Source organism: Eptesicus fuscus, chromosome 13 (genome assembly GCF_027574615.1).
Source record: "Eptesicus fuscus isolate TK198812 chromosome 13, DD_ASM_mEF_20220401, whole genome shotgun sequence".
NCBI lineage: Eukaryota > Metazoa > Chordata > Mammalia > Chiroptera > Vespertilionidae > Eptesicus > Eptesicus fuscus.
In genome coordinates this window covers 66,828,826-66,844,508 of record NC_072485.1, presented here as the reverse complement: position 1 = coordinate 66,844,508, position 15,683 = coordinate 66,828,826, and the positions used below count along the sequence as shown (strand labels likewise).

The window sequence follows — 15,683 nt, the reverse complement described above, 5'->3', positions numbered from 1 at the left end:
TGCCTCTTCTCATTTCCTGCGAATGACCTTGAACAAGCTAAGCAAACAGTTTCTGCACTCCTGTAGCCAAGTGTGCTCTCAGTGGCCAAACACCAGTTTCTGAGGGGGTTTGCGTTGCAGGTGGCAGTGTAAAAAAGAGAAAAAGAGAGGTCAGGGCCAGTTAGCCTCATTGTAAATATTTTGTGAGGTTCTGTCACCTTGTTTTCTGGAGATAGAGCCTTATTTTCCCCCTCCTTTCTCCCCTCAGGTCCTGGTCGAGTTTCTGACTTCCGAGTGACGAGTGTCACCACAAGGACTGTTAGCTTAGCTTGGAGCAGCAATGACTCTGTCTCCTTTAAGATACTCACCACAGAGGTCGGAGCTGGAAAATCTCAGGAGGAGAAAACCAATGAAACTAGTATCGTCATTCGTGGCTTATACCCTGGGACCCAGTACTGTTTTGAAATATTTCCACAAGGGCCAAATGGGACTGAAGGGGATCCCCAGACAGTTTGCAATACAACTGGTAAGCAAATAGGCTGTATCATCTGCAAAACAGTGATGGTTCTTAAAGAACATCAGTATAATTTATAGATGCCAGGTTTTCCACATATTGCTTTTCTTTTATTACCTAAGAAAAGTCTTTAAAGAACATTTACAATGACAGAAATGCATATTCATTCTATAAAATACAGACAAGAAAAAAAAATCACGCACAAACCCTCAATCAGAGATAATCACTGGTAACTTTTGATGTATGAAGTTTTATAATTTAAAGATTATATACAGGGAGGCCCTGGCCAGGTAGCTCAGTTGGTTAGACTGTCATCCTGTCAAGGTTGCAGTTTCCATCTCTAGCTAGGGGTAGAGAGAAGAAGCAACCAATTAATGCATAAATAAGTGGAACAACAAATCGATTTTTTCTCTCTCAAAATCAATAAAAAAAAATTAAAACCCTGCAGATATTAAGAAAAAAGATGTATATAGGTATACATGTACACACACACACACACACACACACACACACACAATCTATCCATATATATTTATTATGTGACAAACATTGAAGTCATCCTGTACATGTGGTTTTGTAACCTGCTTTTCCACACATACCAGTTTACTATAAGCATTCTTTCCTGTCATATAAATATTTCTACAGGATAATTTTAATATCTTCCTGGCATTCCATTGTTTACATCAGGGGTCAACAGATAGTCATGGCTCATGGGTCAAGTCTGGCCAACTGCCTGTTTTTGTAAATAAAGTTTTATTGAAACACAGCCATGCTTATTTGTTTATGTACTCTCTATGGCTTCTTTTGTGCTATACATGAGTAATTGCAACAGAGAATACGGATATGGCCAACAAAGCCTAAAATAGTTATTCTGTGGCCTTATGGAAAAGGTTTACTTCATGAGGGGGGTGCCATTATCATCTCTATTTTCCAGAGTCAGAAATGGGGACTCTGCAAGCATAAGTAACTGGCCCAGAGTGACAGGGCAGTGCACTGACCTCTGGCTTTGAAGACAGGTTTTAAGCATAGTGTGGACTGATACTTTGATATGGTGCAGCTGTGAAGTAATTGAGGCGTCTATGATAGGTCTCAATGAATGAAAATCAATGAGAGTTGTAAGAAGGCAGTAGACTTTTAGGGGATTACCATTTCTATTATTGAACAACTTCTATTATTATTAGGGAAAATCAGGGTAACAGCATTAAAGGCAATTTTGAAAAAGGAAAACAAATACCATATGACCCAGCAATTCCAATTCTTTTCAGAATAAAAAGCAGTGAGTCAAATAGATAGATACTTGTACACCAGTGTTCATAGTAGCATGATTCGTAATAGCCAAAAGGTGGAGGCAACCAAGTGTCCATCAAAAGATGAATGGATAGACAAAACGTGGCATATCCAAACAATAGAATATTCTTCATCCATAAAACACAATGAGATTCTGATCCATGCTGCAATATGGAAGGGGCTTGAAAACATTAACATTATGCTAAGTGAAATAAGCCAGACACACAAGGACAAATATTGTAGGATTCCACTTACACGAGGTAACTGGAATAGGCAATTTCATAGAGACAAAAAGTAGAGTAGAGGTTTCCAGGGGCTGGGGTGAGAGGGTTGGGGAGTTGTTGTTTAATGGGGATAGAGTTTATATTGAGGATGATGAACTGTTTGGGGTATAGATAACTTATGGTGATGGTTACACAACACTGTGAATGTATTTAATACCCCTGAGTTGTGCTTAGTTGTTTCTAAGCCTTGATCTTTTCATTCATGTTGTAACTGGTCTATTGTGTCAGGTAGGTGATCAGAGTACAGTGCCCGAGTGCTCAGGTGGGCGCTTTCACCTCTCACTCCCAGCTCTGAGAGTGGAGGGCGCGTGCGCTTTTTTCTTCTTTCCCACCCTGGTCTCAAGTGTTCCCACTTAGTAAATATCAACTCTCCATTTCAGTTTTTCTCTTTGGTATGCTGACTATGTTTCAGGAAGATGTTTTCTTTGGAGGGAATGATAAAAAACAAATTGTTGAGAATAACATAAATGAGGGAATGATTAAAAACAATTTGTTGAGAATAACATACATCCGAAAAGCACACACATCTGAAAAGCACACACATCCTAAGCGCGTAGTGTGGTGAATTTTCACAAGCCGAACCCATCTGGTCGCCAGCACTCAGGTCAGGAAACTGAACATGATTTTTACTAGAAGACTCCCAAAGGGGGCACTTTTATGACCAAGGCAAAGGACCAGAGAACTGATGGGCTGAACTGGTAAGTGCCTCTGTGTTATGGGGAGCCAACATTCTTGAAAGAATTGAGTGTGTGTGTTTCTCACCCATGTTTTGGAGTTTGCGCTTTGTGAACTCATTTGAGACTGATGATGAAAAGAGCAGGTTCCCTTGACAGACACTTTGAAGTAAAGCTGGAGGTCACGATGGTCATTAACAGACTTTCCCCTGCCCTTCTTCCAACCAGACTCCGCTGCAGTGTTTGACATCCGCGTGGTCAATGTCACCACAACTGAAATGGGGTTAGAGTGGCAGAGTATAGACAATGCCTCTGGCTACATCTACCATCTACAGCTGGAGTCTAAGCACGGCTCTAACCAGACGAACAGCTCCTACAAAGCCATCACTCTTACGGGCCTGATCCCGGGCACCTTGTATAACATCACCATTGTTCCAGAAGTGAACGGTGTCCGGGGGATTTCCAACTTCACTGCGCAGTACACACGTAAGTGTCTTAGGACGCCCTCTGAGAGGGAGTATCTCCCTGCCTTTCACTTGGAGGGTGGGAAGTAGGCATTAGCTAAGGGGCCATTGTTTCTGGGCTTCAGGTCAAATGTGAAGCTATGTAAGCTGAAACTATCAGCAAGGGTTCTGTTCTTCTCATGGGGCACTGGTGCTGAGCCTCGTGGACTTGGAATTGTCTTTGGAAGCAGAAAGCGATCCCATAAGCATGGGAAACATACCTGTCCCATTCATTCCTTGGGAGTTCAGATGAGGGGAGGGTCTGCCTGTCATTGGTGTTGGAAGATACTGCTCAGATGAGGAGCTTTGCATGCAGCAGTGAGGGAGGCACTTTGCTCGTAATAAGTGTATGGTAGAGATGGTAGTTTATAATATCTTTTTAACATATATTTTTCTTTCACTAATCAGATTTCAAAAACAGATAGGAAATTATATCTTGAAAATTTCGGACACTTATGAAGTGTCAACAGAAGCATGAAAAAGTTTATTCTTTTTGAGATATACTCTGTATAATTATTTTCTGAATGTCTTTTTGAGAAGTCTTCCATCTTTTGAATTAGCAAATATTAGGTTTATTCCTTCTTTCCCGAAAGGAGCTAGACTATTTTTACATGCACTCGATAAAAGAGTCCTGGAATTCAAGCTAATGCATGCCTTTCTTTTTTTTTTTTTTTTTTTAAATCAAGGGCCCAGCCATGTGTCTGACATTGAAATAAGTACCAACACCACATCGGCAACATTCAGTTGGCAGAACTCTGATGAGGCCTCTCTCACGTACAGCTACCGCCTTCTCATTGAGAAAGACGGCATTTCCAGCAACGCGACTGAAATAGTCACAGGCACTGGCATCACCAGTGCTAGAGTCACTGAGTTAACACCTGGCTCCCAGTACACGGTCACGATCTTCGCCCTAGTGGGGGATGTCATTGAGTCACTGCCCCCTGGCTGGCGGTCATTCTGTACAGGTGGGTAGCCCCAGGTGCCTGCTGGACCTTTTCCCGTGGGGTGCCAGCCTTGCAGGGGGGCCCTCCCCACCCTTTAGTTTATCAGGTTTTGTGTGTGTGTGTTATACTAGACAGTGAGCTCTCAGAGGCATCCTATGAGCTTATGAGTGCTCTCTGGTTGCCCTCATCATTTATTCATGCAATAAACATTTGGTGAGCACTTACTATATGCCAGGCACTTTAAAACGACTCAGGTAAGTCCCAGCCTTCCTGGAGCTTTCATTCTGGTGGGCACATCATAAACATGGCGCCTTAGTTGTTACAGGATGGTGACTGCCACGGAGAGGAGAAAACACAAGGAAGGAGGAGAGTATATGTTTATCGAGGAGTGCCCAGGGAAAGCCTCAGTGAAAAGGTGACTTTTGAAAAGCGATCTGAAGGACATAAGAAGAGCCAGCCATGTGGCCATCAGGGCATAGAGCATTCCTGGCCGAGGAGCAGCCAGTGCAAAGGCCTGGAGGCTGCGGGTGCCTGCTGTGTTGAAGGAAAGCAGGAGGCCAGGGTGGCAGGGTCCACAGGAGCAAGAGGGTGAGGGGTGGTGAAGAGGCCCGAGAGGTAATGGCTGGGGCATGGATGACAGCTAGATTGTAATGTATAGTTTGGCTTTTATACTAAGAAGATGAAAAAGATGTTGTTAAAAAGGATGCTCAGCTTTTCGCCTTTCTTGGTCCTTATCTCTCTCACTGCAAAAGGTGAGATGAAGAGAAGGGAGCCCTGCACTTAGCTGAGGGAGCTTTCTGAGAGTAGTCAGGAACTGCTTTGCAGCCAGCTATGAAGACCTCGGCTCATGGTTCTGACTGTGGCCCATGGACCACCTCATTCTCTACTCTGTACCCACACCTTCCGTTCCTTAGGCCAAGCCACTCATGTGTGTTTGGGCTGATTAAGAAGGGAGGAGACTCATTAGATTAGTCTCCCTGGTAGTGTAGGAACTGGAACCTCATCAATGACCGCTGACCTTTCACATGGCGTGGCTGAAGAAATCCCTGCAGCTTTGAGCCACTTTGCTAACTCGGCTCCATCCCACCTGGTCTAGACTCTGACCTTTGGTATTTGGGTGACTTCCATTGAGGACCCTCTCTTAGCTATAATAATTATTGCAGCCCCCAAGCAGGAGACAAGTATACATGAGCATGTGTGACTGCGGGTGGATGGGACAGGAGCTGTAGATATGCATTGGGCAGGTGACCTCGCCAGGCCTCAGGTGGAGAATGTGTGAGTTGCACTAAGTGTCTCGCACAGAACTAAAACATACTGTGGCATTAAAGTAATGATGATCGTATCCCCAGTGCATTAACATGGAGTTTTTTCATTTACATCGGTTTGCTGTTGGCTTTCAGTAAAATTCTGTTGGCCCTCAGATAGGTAACACCTCATTTTAAAGATGAAGAAACTGATGCCATTTACCATGGATCGTTCAGCGTGTTGTGTGTATAGACAATGCCCTAGACTTGGACTTAGAAAGCCTGGGGTCCAGTTTTGGCTTCCCCACTTACTAGCCATGTCATCCTCTACAAATTACTTAACCTCTCTAAGCGTTAGCTGATTCATTGGCAAAATGGGACAGTAATCCCCAGCATGAGATGATGCTGGTGAAGAAGTTGCTGCACCATACTGTGATGATGTGGCTAGCCCGGTCTCTTCCAGTTTGGTGTGTCCGACAGCCTTTGTTTCATATAATCCTCAGAGTCCTGCAGCCAAGGCTCAGAGCAGTTGGATGCCGAACCCAACATCCCATAGTTTAGTAATGCCCCATTCCAGGTCAGCCTGGCCTTTTCTATCACACAACACGCCTGCCTCCTCGTCATGGGTGGACCAGGATCCTACTGCTCCCCCAGGGGTCAGTGTTTGCAGAGGCCAGAGCTCCAGAGTCTCATGCTGTGCTGTGCTTGCTTTGCAGACCCGGCCCCAGTAGCCTCCTTCCACTGTGAAGTGGTCCCCAAAACGCCAACCTTGGTGCTCACGTGGGCCTGCCCTCCCGGCACCAACGCAGGCTTTCAGCTGGAGGTCAGCAGCGGAGACTGGAAAAACACGACACTCCTGGAGGGCTGCTCCTCGGAGGACGGCACCGAGTACAGGACGGAAGTCACATATTTGAGTTTTTCTACCTTGTATAACATCAGCATCACTGCCTTGTCCTGCAACAAGATGGCACCTCCCTTCCAAAACACCTGCCTCACGGGCATCACAGGTGGGCTTCGTGGCAGCAGGGTGGCCTGGTGGCATCGCGGTTACCCCGGGAGAGGCTGACCTACTGGGTCTGTGAGTGTGGCCTGGAATTCTGCTGGGTGTGTGTGTGTGTGTGTGTGTTTAAATTTTTGCTAAAATATTTGTTTTTGTTGGCACGGACTGTTAACCCAATTCTACAGAAACCCAGTCTAAAGAGGCAGAGTAAGAGAGACTCATGTTTAATGCCCCAAAAGTTTCCTTTGCTTTGCAGAATAATTCATTGCCACATTTTCTAAATAGTGAGTTCCCTTACCACATTGAAAAAGTATTTTTACAGAAATATTCAGGTATACAAAAAAGTACAAGGAAGTATAAGGAAACCAAGTCGAGGGCATTGCCTTGTCACCCAGTTGAACACTTGTCAGCACTTGGCCAATCTCGTTTCTTTTATATTCCCTCCCCCTCCCTTGTGGTTCCTCCTTCCCCCTCATGTGATTCCTTTGAGGCCAGGCCCTTGGTCAAACTAGAATTTTATTTGTAAATCAAATGTATGTATGTATCACTTCAAGATAGGGACTCCTTTTTTCTTCCTGCCAAACATAACCACATTACTATTATCATCTCACATAAAAATGTAGCAGTACCTTTTTCACTATTTTCAGATATTCTGTCAAGATTCACATTTCCCTAGAATCCACATTAACAATCTCCCCAGTTTTGGGAACATTTCCATGGTTTTGGGAAATGGGACCATTCGCTGCATAGGTGCACGGGGGATCCCACAGTTACTCTTCTCATGCCCATCTTTGTTTTGTTGTTGTTCTTAGAGAAAATTGCTTCTCTCTCTGCTTCAGTTTTATCTGTCTTTTGCTCTCCATGTCTTTGCCAATATTAAGTCATAGATCAGCCTGATTGAGTTTGTTTTGCTTTGTACTGTTAGACTCCTGGATATGTTTCCTTTAGGGCAGTGGTCGGCAAACTGTGGCTCGTGAGCCACAAGCGGCTCTTTGGCCCCCTTGAGTGTGGCTCTTCCACAAAATACCACGTGCGGGCGTGCACGTACAGTGCGATTGAAACTTCGTGGCCCGTGCACAGAAGTCGGTTTTCGTCTCTCAAAAGAAATTTCAATCATTGTACTGTTCATATTTGGCTCTGTTGACTAATGAGTTTGCCGACCACTGCTTTAGGGTATCAGAAAGTTTCCAGACAATTTCTACAGAATGAGTGGTTGTAATTGTGAGGGGAAGAAAGCCTCTTACTTCAGGGACTCTGACTTGGAAAGTGGTGGAGGGATTCTGGGGACAGAGCCTTAGACTTAGAAAGGCAGACCTGGGTTTTGATTCTTAACTTCTGCCTTTTACCAGCTGTGTAAATCTCAGAAAAACTACTTAACCTCTCTGCGCCTTGCTTTCCTGAGTTGTGAAAGGGGATAGTAACACCTACCTTCAAAGACTGTTGTGCAAATCGGATGAGGTAGTAATGTGTGTAGAAGACACTTCAGGGCGGCCTGTGTGGCTGCCCAGGTTGTGCACGGCACAGGTCCAGGGGACACCGTTCACAAGGACTCCGAGATGCGTGGGGCTCCCTGGAGTTGTGGCGTACACAGCCGTGCAGGACTGTCCTGGCTCCCACTCCTTTGGGGGTCCTGCAGCACCCCAGAACGTAACAGAAACAATGGATCTTGCGGGTACTTTTCTGTAGTTCTGTCTTATGATGTCATCTCCTCAGTGGGTATCAACCCCTGGGGAATAGAAACCGTGTCTGACGGGGCATCTCCAGGGCCGAGCACAGTGCCTCGTGGCGAGGCGGAGCTTGTCGGGGCTGGTGGTTTCCGAAGCTGAGGAAGCTGTGACAGGATCGAGTAGTCACCGCTGTCATTTAGTCCAGTGACTCTCACTCTTTGATCGGTAGCTCCCTTTCCTCAGGTTGGATTTTTATGTACAAATTGAACACACTTTTCATTTGAATAAAAGTGGAGCTGCATTTTCTCCGAGAGGCAGGAAGCGTTGCCGGGTGGTAAACCAGGGAGGTGGAGGGGTGTGGGTTTTATAGCCGACATTTGTTGGGTGCGCACTGTGTGCTGGGGCGAGAAACACCACGGTGAGCGAGGCAGGCAGGGCCCTGGGGCGTAGGGGTGAGATGGCAGTGAGAGGGAACGTGGGTGACTGGAGGTGGGTGACTGGCGTGCGGCTGACAGTCTTGGGGTGGGAGGCTGGTGGGCTGAAAGGCACGACTGCTGGGAAACATGGGAGCCTTGGTCGGGAATCTCCACAGTGACAATTAGACACGGGGACACTGCCTCCAAGTGGCCACTGCTGTCAGTTACTTGAGAGGCTGCTGAAGCCAGGCCTAGAGCTGTGCAGTCCAATGGAAAATAATGTGACCCTCATGTGTAATATGATATATCCTATTAGGACATATTAACATAATTCAGATTTTTATAGGAGGCATATTAAGAAAATTTTAAAAAGGAATAACTGCAGTGAATTTCGATCACACTTTGTTGAACTCAGTGTATTTAAGATGTTATCATTTCCACATGTAATCTGTATAAGTGAGCTCAGAAGGCTCCCACCACTTCCTTCCCTGCTCCTGCTCCTGCTCCTGCATCTGCTCTGTGTGAGCCCGGCATACTGTGCCCAGAGCCAGGGCAGGACTTGCGGGCACTGCCAATTCTGTGCTTCATAATCGTTCCGTTTTTGGTTTTGATGCCGATGATCATGTTTGTGTTGTTCTGTTTCAGACCCCCCTCCTCCAGATGAGTCTCCCAACATTACGTCTGTCAGTCACAATTCGGTGAAGATCAAGTTCAGTGGGTTTGAAGCCAGCCACGGGCCCATCCAAGCCTATGCTGTCATCCTCACCACGGGGGAAGGTAAGGAGGTCATTGTGGGGTGAACAGCCAGTGAGTGACGCCCTGACCAGGCCCCATTTCTGTGCCCACTGAGGCACACGAGAGATACACATACACTGTAGCCCACGCTTGGCACCCAGTTGGGGTGGGAGGGGGTCGGCTATGTGCCTGATGACGTAGGTCAGGGGTTGACAAACTCTCTATAAAGGGCCAGACAGCAAATATTTGAAACTTTGCAGGCCTTACATCTCTGTCGCAACTGGTCAGCTCTGCTCCTGTGAGAGCAGGCATGGAAGAGACAGAAAGAATGAGTGGGGTTGTTCTAATAAAATGCCATTGGCCAGAACGGGCCGCTGGCGGATCTGGTGCATGGACTGTACCTTGCCGACCTCCGATCTAGGTTTTTCATCTCTTTTTACAACACAGGGTCTTACCTTTTGGGTGGCAGAAGGTGTTCTTAAGCAACTTTCTCTGTCTCTCTGTCTCTTTGCCCTCTTCCTCCCTCCCCCGCCCCCCATGCAAATGCACACGCACAAACCATCAGCACAGCATGACTTCCTCTTGAAAGCAGACACGATGATCTGCATTTGTAGTGGGAACTTGCAAAGAGCATCGCATAGCTGAGCGAGGAGGTGGAGGAAAGGCTGCTTTTCCTTACATGCCCCAGTACATTCTCTGGAAGTAAGGAAGGAATGACGCAAGGGTGTCTGCTAGCTGCGTGGGGGTGCTTTGCACAAAGCCTGGATTGAAAATGCCAAGTTGTGTTGTTGTTTTTTTATTAAATATATTTTTATTGATTTCAGAGAGAGAGGTAGAGACATAGAAACATCAATGATGAGAGAGAATCATTGATTGGCTGTCTCCTGCATGCTCCACCCTGGGAATTGAGCCCGCAACCCCGGCATGTGTCCTAACCGGGAATGGAACTCCTGGTCCATGAGTCGACACTCAACCATTGAGCCACCCTGGCCAGGCCATGTTTCTGATGGTTCTTTAAATGTGAAGAGTGCAGTGCAGCTCCTGTGATACCAACCTGTGATACTGTCCTCATGTCGAGGGAGGTGGAGCGCAAACTCACCGCCAGGTGTGGGATCCTGCAAGACAAGAAACTTGCTGCTGTCATAAACCTGCAGCAAAGTCTCAAGCAGTGACCTCGCGATCTTTCTCTGCCTTCCTGCCTTTTGTTCTGAGTCTGTTTCAAATGTCTAGTCAGTTTGCTCTGAAGGTTTTCAGCAAATCCCACACTCAGGCCTCTGCTGAAAGAGGGAGGCCATATGGCATAGTGGCCAGCCTGTGATGGATGAGGCCACACGCTCAAGTGAGATCGTCTGGGTTAGAAATACAGCTCCACCACGGAGGCAGTGTGGCCTTGGGTCCTTGTCCCTTTCTGGGCCTTCATTTTCCCATCTGTCAAATGGGGATGGTAAACCTATGTGAAGAGATTATGGTGGCGGTTCAATGAGTTCCCGTAAGTAAAGCACTGGCATGGAAAGCATCCTTGAGAGGTGGCGGCTCTCATCACTGTCTCCCCGTGTCACTGTCCTTATGTGGACTGTGGGAGACCCAAGTCTCTCTGCAATCATTTCCTTATGGCTTCCCTTCTGTGTGCCTTTCTTAGCTAACCCGTCTACTGAGGATTTGAGCCATACTTACGGAGATTTCAAAAGGGGGTCCTCGGCGACTTACGTGACGTATCTCATAACAACAGACCAACAGACGCGTTCTCAGGGCCTGTCGGAAGTCCGGAAATACGAAATCGACGTGGGGAACGAGTCCAACACTCACGGCTACTACAACGGGAAGCTGGAGCCCCTGGGCTCCTATCGGTAAGGCCTCCCGGTTCCTCCTCTGTGGGGGCCGAGCCTCCCGGTGCAGAGCTTTCCACGCCTGCGAGCTGGACACGCTCAGCGGCCTCTTTTTCCTCTGGTCATCCCACAGGGCTTGTGTGGCCGGCTTCACCAATATCACCTTCAGCCCCGAGAGTGGACTCATAGACGGGAACGGGAGCTACGTGTCCTTTAGCCGCTACTCGGAGGCCGTGTCCTTGCCCCAGGACCCAGGTAGAGGAAGACCATCAGTGCTGTTAGCAACCCTGTGGGTGTGGCTGCCAGTGTCCACAGAAGGCTGGGTGTCCATGTGCCTCCCGTGGGCTCCAGGAGGGTTGGGGTGCCTGGTTTCTCTTCTCAGAAGTTGAGGTGTCGCTTGGCCATGAGGTCCCCACGGCCCCCGCCCCCTTCTCGGAATGCCAGCTGCACTACAGTCTGCAGGTGTTTGTGTGCCCACGTGCCAGACACACAGGGTGACTCAGTGCCTAGAATCCTTGAAGGAGCCACAGGCAGCGTCTTGTCCAACTCATTTGAGAAATGAGGGGTTAAGGCCCCGAGAGGGGCAGTGACTCCCTGTGGCTTAGGGGCAGCCCTGACATTTGGTCTCAGACTCCGGGTCAGGCGCTCCTGCCCTTTATCACACAGAGCGCGGTGATTTAGGCGCATCAGGGACCCAAGCAGGAATCGTCCCCTCCCTCCAGGCCAGAGTCAGAGGGACCCACTGGCTGGTCAGTTTGTCTGGTTTTCACACGTGGTAGTTGCTCACTACAGGAAAGAATTCCTCCCCAGGAGCGAAGTGCTGGGAGTCCCCACACCTGCCCCCATGAGCAGGGGGGTTCATGTCACCTGAGCGCGGTGCTGTAGGCACCTCTGCTCATCCGTGGCTGTTGGTCTCAGCAGGTGAGAAGTGCGCCAGTGGTTGCCTCACCAAATGGGGCCGAGCCCCTAGACGCTCCCCACTCCCACCCCTACCTAGTTGGACTGCTGCATGCAATTTCATTTGAAGAAAGAAATCCGTGGGTTAGAACCTGAGAATCACTGCGCTAGTCCAGTCCCCTAAATTTGCCGCTGGGGAAACAGACCCAGAGACCTGGGGTCTCAGTGAGTTTTAGGAGCGTCAGGGACCCAAGTCTGAGACCATATGGACCAGCAGTAAGTTTCTGAGGCCCTCCTGTTAGTGGTGAACTGGGGACCAGTAACCCAAATGCCTAGACTAGTTTTAGGCCCAAAAGTATTGAACCTTGTGTATGTCACACACACACACACACACACACACACACACACACACACACACGGTCACACCCACACACCCGCTGTCTGGGTTGAGGGCTCCCGGGTGGCTGGGGAGCACCCCCTGAAGGCGCCTCCCTTTTGGACTTCTCCCAGGTGTCATCTGTGGAGCCGTGTTCGGATGTATCTTTGGTGCCGTGGTGATTGTGGCTGTTGGAGGGTTCATCTTCTGGAGGAAGAAAAGGTGACTGTTGCTTACATCCTCCTTTCTAATAAAAGAGTAATATGCAAATTGACCATCACTCCAACACACAAGATGGCTGCCCCCATGTGGTCAAAGATGGCTGCATCCATGTGGACACAAGATGGCCACCACAAGATGGCCAGCAGGGGAGGGCAGTTGGGAGGGACCAGGCCTGCAAGGGAGGGCAGTTGGGGGTGATCAAGCCTGCAGGGGAGGGCGTTAGGGGTGACCAGGCCGGCAGAGGAGGGAAGTTGGGGGCGATTGGGCCTGCAGGAAAGGGCAGTTGGGGGGGGACCCAGGCCTGCAGGGGAGAGCAGTTGTGGGGGGACCAGGCCTGCAGGGAAGGGCAGTTAGGGGTGACCAGGCCTGCAGGGGAGGGCAGTTAGGGGTGACCAGGCCTGCAGGCAAGGGCAGTTAGGGGCAATCAGGCTGGCAGGGGAGCAGTTAGGCATCAATCAGGCTGACAGGGGAGTGGTTAGGGGTTGATCAGGCTGGCAGGCAGAAGCGGTTAGGGGCAATCAGGAAGGCAGGCAAGTGAGCAATTGGGAGCCAGCAGTCCTGGATTGTGAGAGGGATGTCTGACTGCCCATTTAGGCCCAATCCTACGGGGATCGGGCCTAAATGGGCAGTCGCACATCCCTTGAGGGGTCCCAGGTTGGAGAGGGTCCAGGCTGGGCTGAGAGACACAGGCCCCCGTGCATGAATTTCATGCACCAGACCTCTAGTTAATAATAATGGACTATGTTTTTAAGACAGCTTTTTATTATGAGAAATTTCACTGTTACACAATTGAAGGGGATAGTGTCTTAAGCCCCATGTCCCCTTATCCATAATCTCGATTGTATGAATAGTCTTATTTCATCTCCACCCCGAGCTGGGGGATTTTAAAGCCGATCCCAGCCCTGACATCAGGCCTTGGTAAGCACCGTGTGTAGGTCGCTCCTTTCAAACAGTGCTTTCTAGTTCACAAACCAGTTTCCAGGTGTTAAGAGATTTCCGTTTAGAGTTAGCTAACTTTGGTCATGGGCCCTGTCTCTGGCTTAGCGTTATTGTCCTCATCTGTGAAGTGGGGGTGGGGTGGGGTGGAGGATAACAGTATCTTAACTCATGATGCTGAAAAGCATTAAACAAACAAAGTGCTTTGCACAGTGCTCGCGCCTGGTGTGCTATGATTAGCATCTGTACAACTGCCGTGGGAGGGGGTTAAATGGCTCCATTTTGAGTGCTTACCGTGTGCCTGCATTTGTGCTTCCCTCGAATTCTCATGTGAGGCAGGTCTTGCAGGCCCCATTGCAAGGAAGGAGCTGAGTGTAGGAAGTATGGAAACAAACTTGAGGCTGGTCTTTGCCCTTGCATACCCTCTTGCCTGGCTGTGTGCTGTGTGACGCCGGCATCTCAGCTGGGATGCATCGCTGTCATCAGGCCAAAGGACTTTCCTCCCGGCCCAGGGTTTCCAGTGGGGCTACGCAGGTTCTTCTGCCAACACCTTGCCCCGTTGAGCTGACAGGAAGTGATCACAGTCCAGTGTTTTGCATTAGATTCTGATACTTTTTTTTTTTTTTGCAAGGGAGGGGTCAAAACCAGCTTTATTGTATCTTCCTATCTAATAAAAAAGTAATATGCAAATTGACCATCACTCCAACACACAAGATGGCTGCCACAAGATGGCCAGCAGGGGAGGGCAGTTGGGAGGCACCAGGTCTGCAAGGGAGGGCAGTTGAGGGCGATCAGGCCAGTAGGGGAGGGCAGTTGGGAGGGACCAGGACTGCAAGGGAGGGCAGTTGGGAGCCATCAAGCCTGCAGGGGAGGGCAGTTAGGTGTGACCAAGCCGGCAGAGGAGGAAAGTTTGGGGCAACCAGGCCTGCATGGAAGGGCAGTTGGGGGGGACCCAGGCCTGCAGGGGAGAGCTGTTGGGGGTGACCAGGCCTGCAGGGGAGGGCAATTAGGGGCAACCAGGCTGGCAGGGGAGCAGTTAGGCATCAATCAGGCTGGCAGGGGAGTGGTTAGGGGGTGATCAGGCTGGCAGGCAGAAGCGGTTAGGGGCAATCAGGAAGGCAGGCAGGCGAGCAGTTGGGAGCCAGCAATCCTGGATTGTGAGAGGGATCCCAGATTGGAGAGTGTGCAGGCTGGGCTGAGGGACTCCCCCGCCCCCAGTGCACGAATTTCATGCACCAGGCCTCTAGTGTTAAAATAAAAATGATACATGCTGTGTCAAAAAAAACAACAAAAATCAAAGTAAAAGAAGAGCAAAGAAAATAGATAATCCAAAATTGTAGCATATGAAACCACCCTTAACATGATGTAATTACAAAACTCACACAACTTCATACATGCATACACACACAAGTGGAACCATATGATACATGTTGTTTTCCAGCCTGCTTTATTCACTTTAAGACGTGGATAGCGTCATTTCTTCTTCACTTTAAATGGCTACAGAGTATTCAACTCTATGGATATTATTTAACCACTTTCCTAATTTTTTTTCTTTGCCACAGTTATTTATCCTTGTGCCTAAATCTTTGGGCACATTCATGATTATTTCCTTAAATTCCAAGCGGGCAGTGGCTGAGTCAGTGGGTATACATGTTTTCGATTTTGATACTAGAGCCAAATTCTGTTCCAGAAAGTGTTTTAACATCCATATGGGGCTTAGCCAAGAGTGCAGGAGAGCACCAGCACCCCACTACCTTCCCTGTGCTGGGTATAGTTTCTGGTTTATTCCATTAATGGATCAGAAAGGCTTTATGCAAGCCGAGTATGAAACAGCGAGTCTCACTTTAGACTAAGGTAATGCTGCTGATACATATTTATGCAAGGGATTTCCTCAAAGCTGCTCGAGGAAGATCCGTCCACACTTTTAGGTGGTGTAAAGAGAGGACCTCCACAGGTCTGTATAGGCAGCATTGGTTGCTTAGATTGTTAAGCTTGGTGTCGTGTATGGATTAATGCCCGTGGAAAAGGCATTTTGTAGATACATGAAAGGGGCAAAGCACAGAATTAACCTTGTTTTTTTTTTTAATCTAATGTGTTTTTTTTTTCTTTTAAAACAGGAAAGATGCAAAGAACAATGAAGTGTCCTTTTCTCAAATTAAGTAAGTCTCCAGTGTTATGG

The 15,683-nt window shown here is 48.3% G+C and overlaps 1 protein-coding gene across 1 annotated transcript in view; it reads left to right on the top strand.

Moving 5' to 3' along the window:
• PTPRJ (protein tyrosine phosphatase receptor type J) overlaps positions 1-15,683 on the top strand; it is a 41,220-nt gene that overhangs the window by 11,097 nt on the left and 14,440 nt on the right. The window contains exons 7-15 of the mRNA XM_054725709.1: positions 248-505; positions 2,967-3,224; positions 3,928-4,206; positions 6,146-6,436; positions 9,158-9,289; positions 10,887-11,094; positions 11,207-11,328; positions 12,481-12,568; positions 15,622-15,663. Of these exons, the coding sequence (XP_054581684.1) occupies positions 248-505; positions 2,967-3,224; positions 3,928-4,206; positions 6,146-6,436; positions 9,158-9,289; positions 10,887-11,094; positions 11,207-11,328; positions 12,481-12,568; positions 15,622-15,663 (1,678 nt within the window). The remainder of the gene's footprint in view (positions 1-247; positions 506-2,966; positions 3,225-3,927; positions 4,207-6,145; positions 6,437-9,157; positions 9,290-10,886; positions 11,095-11,206; positions 11,329-12,480; positions 12,569-15,621; positions 15,664-15,683) is intronic.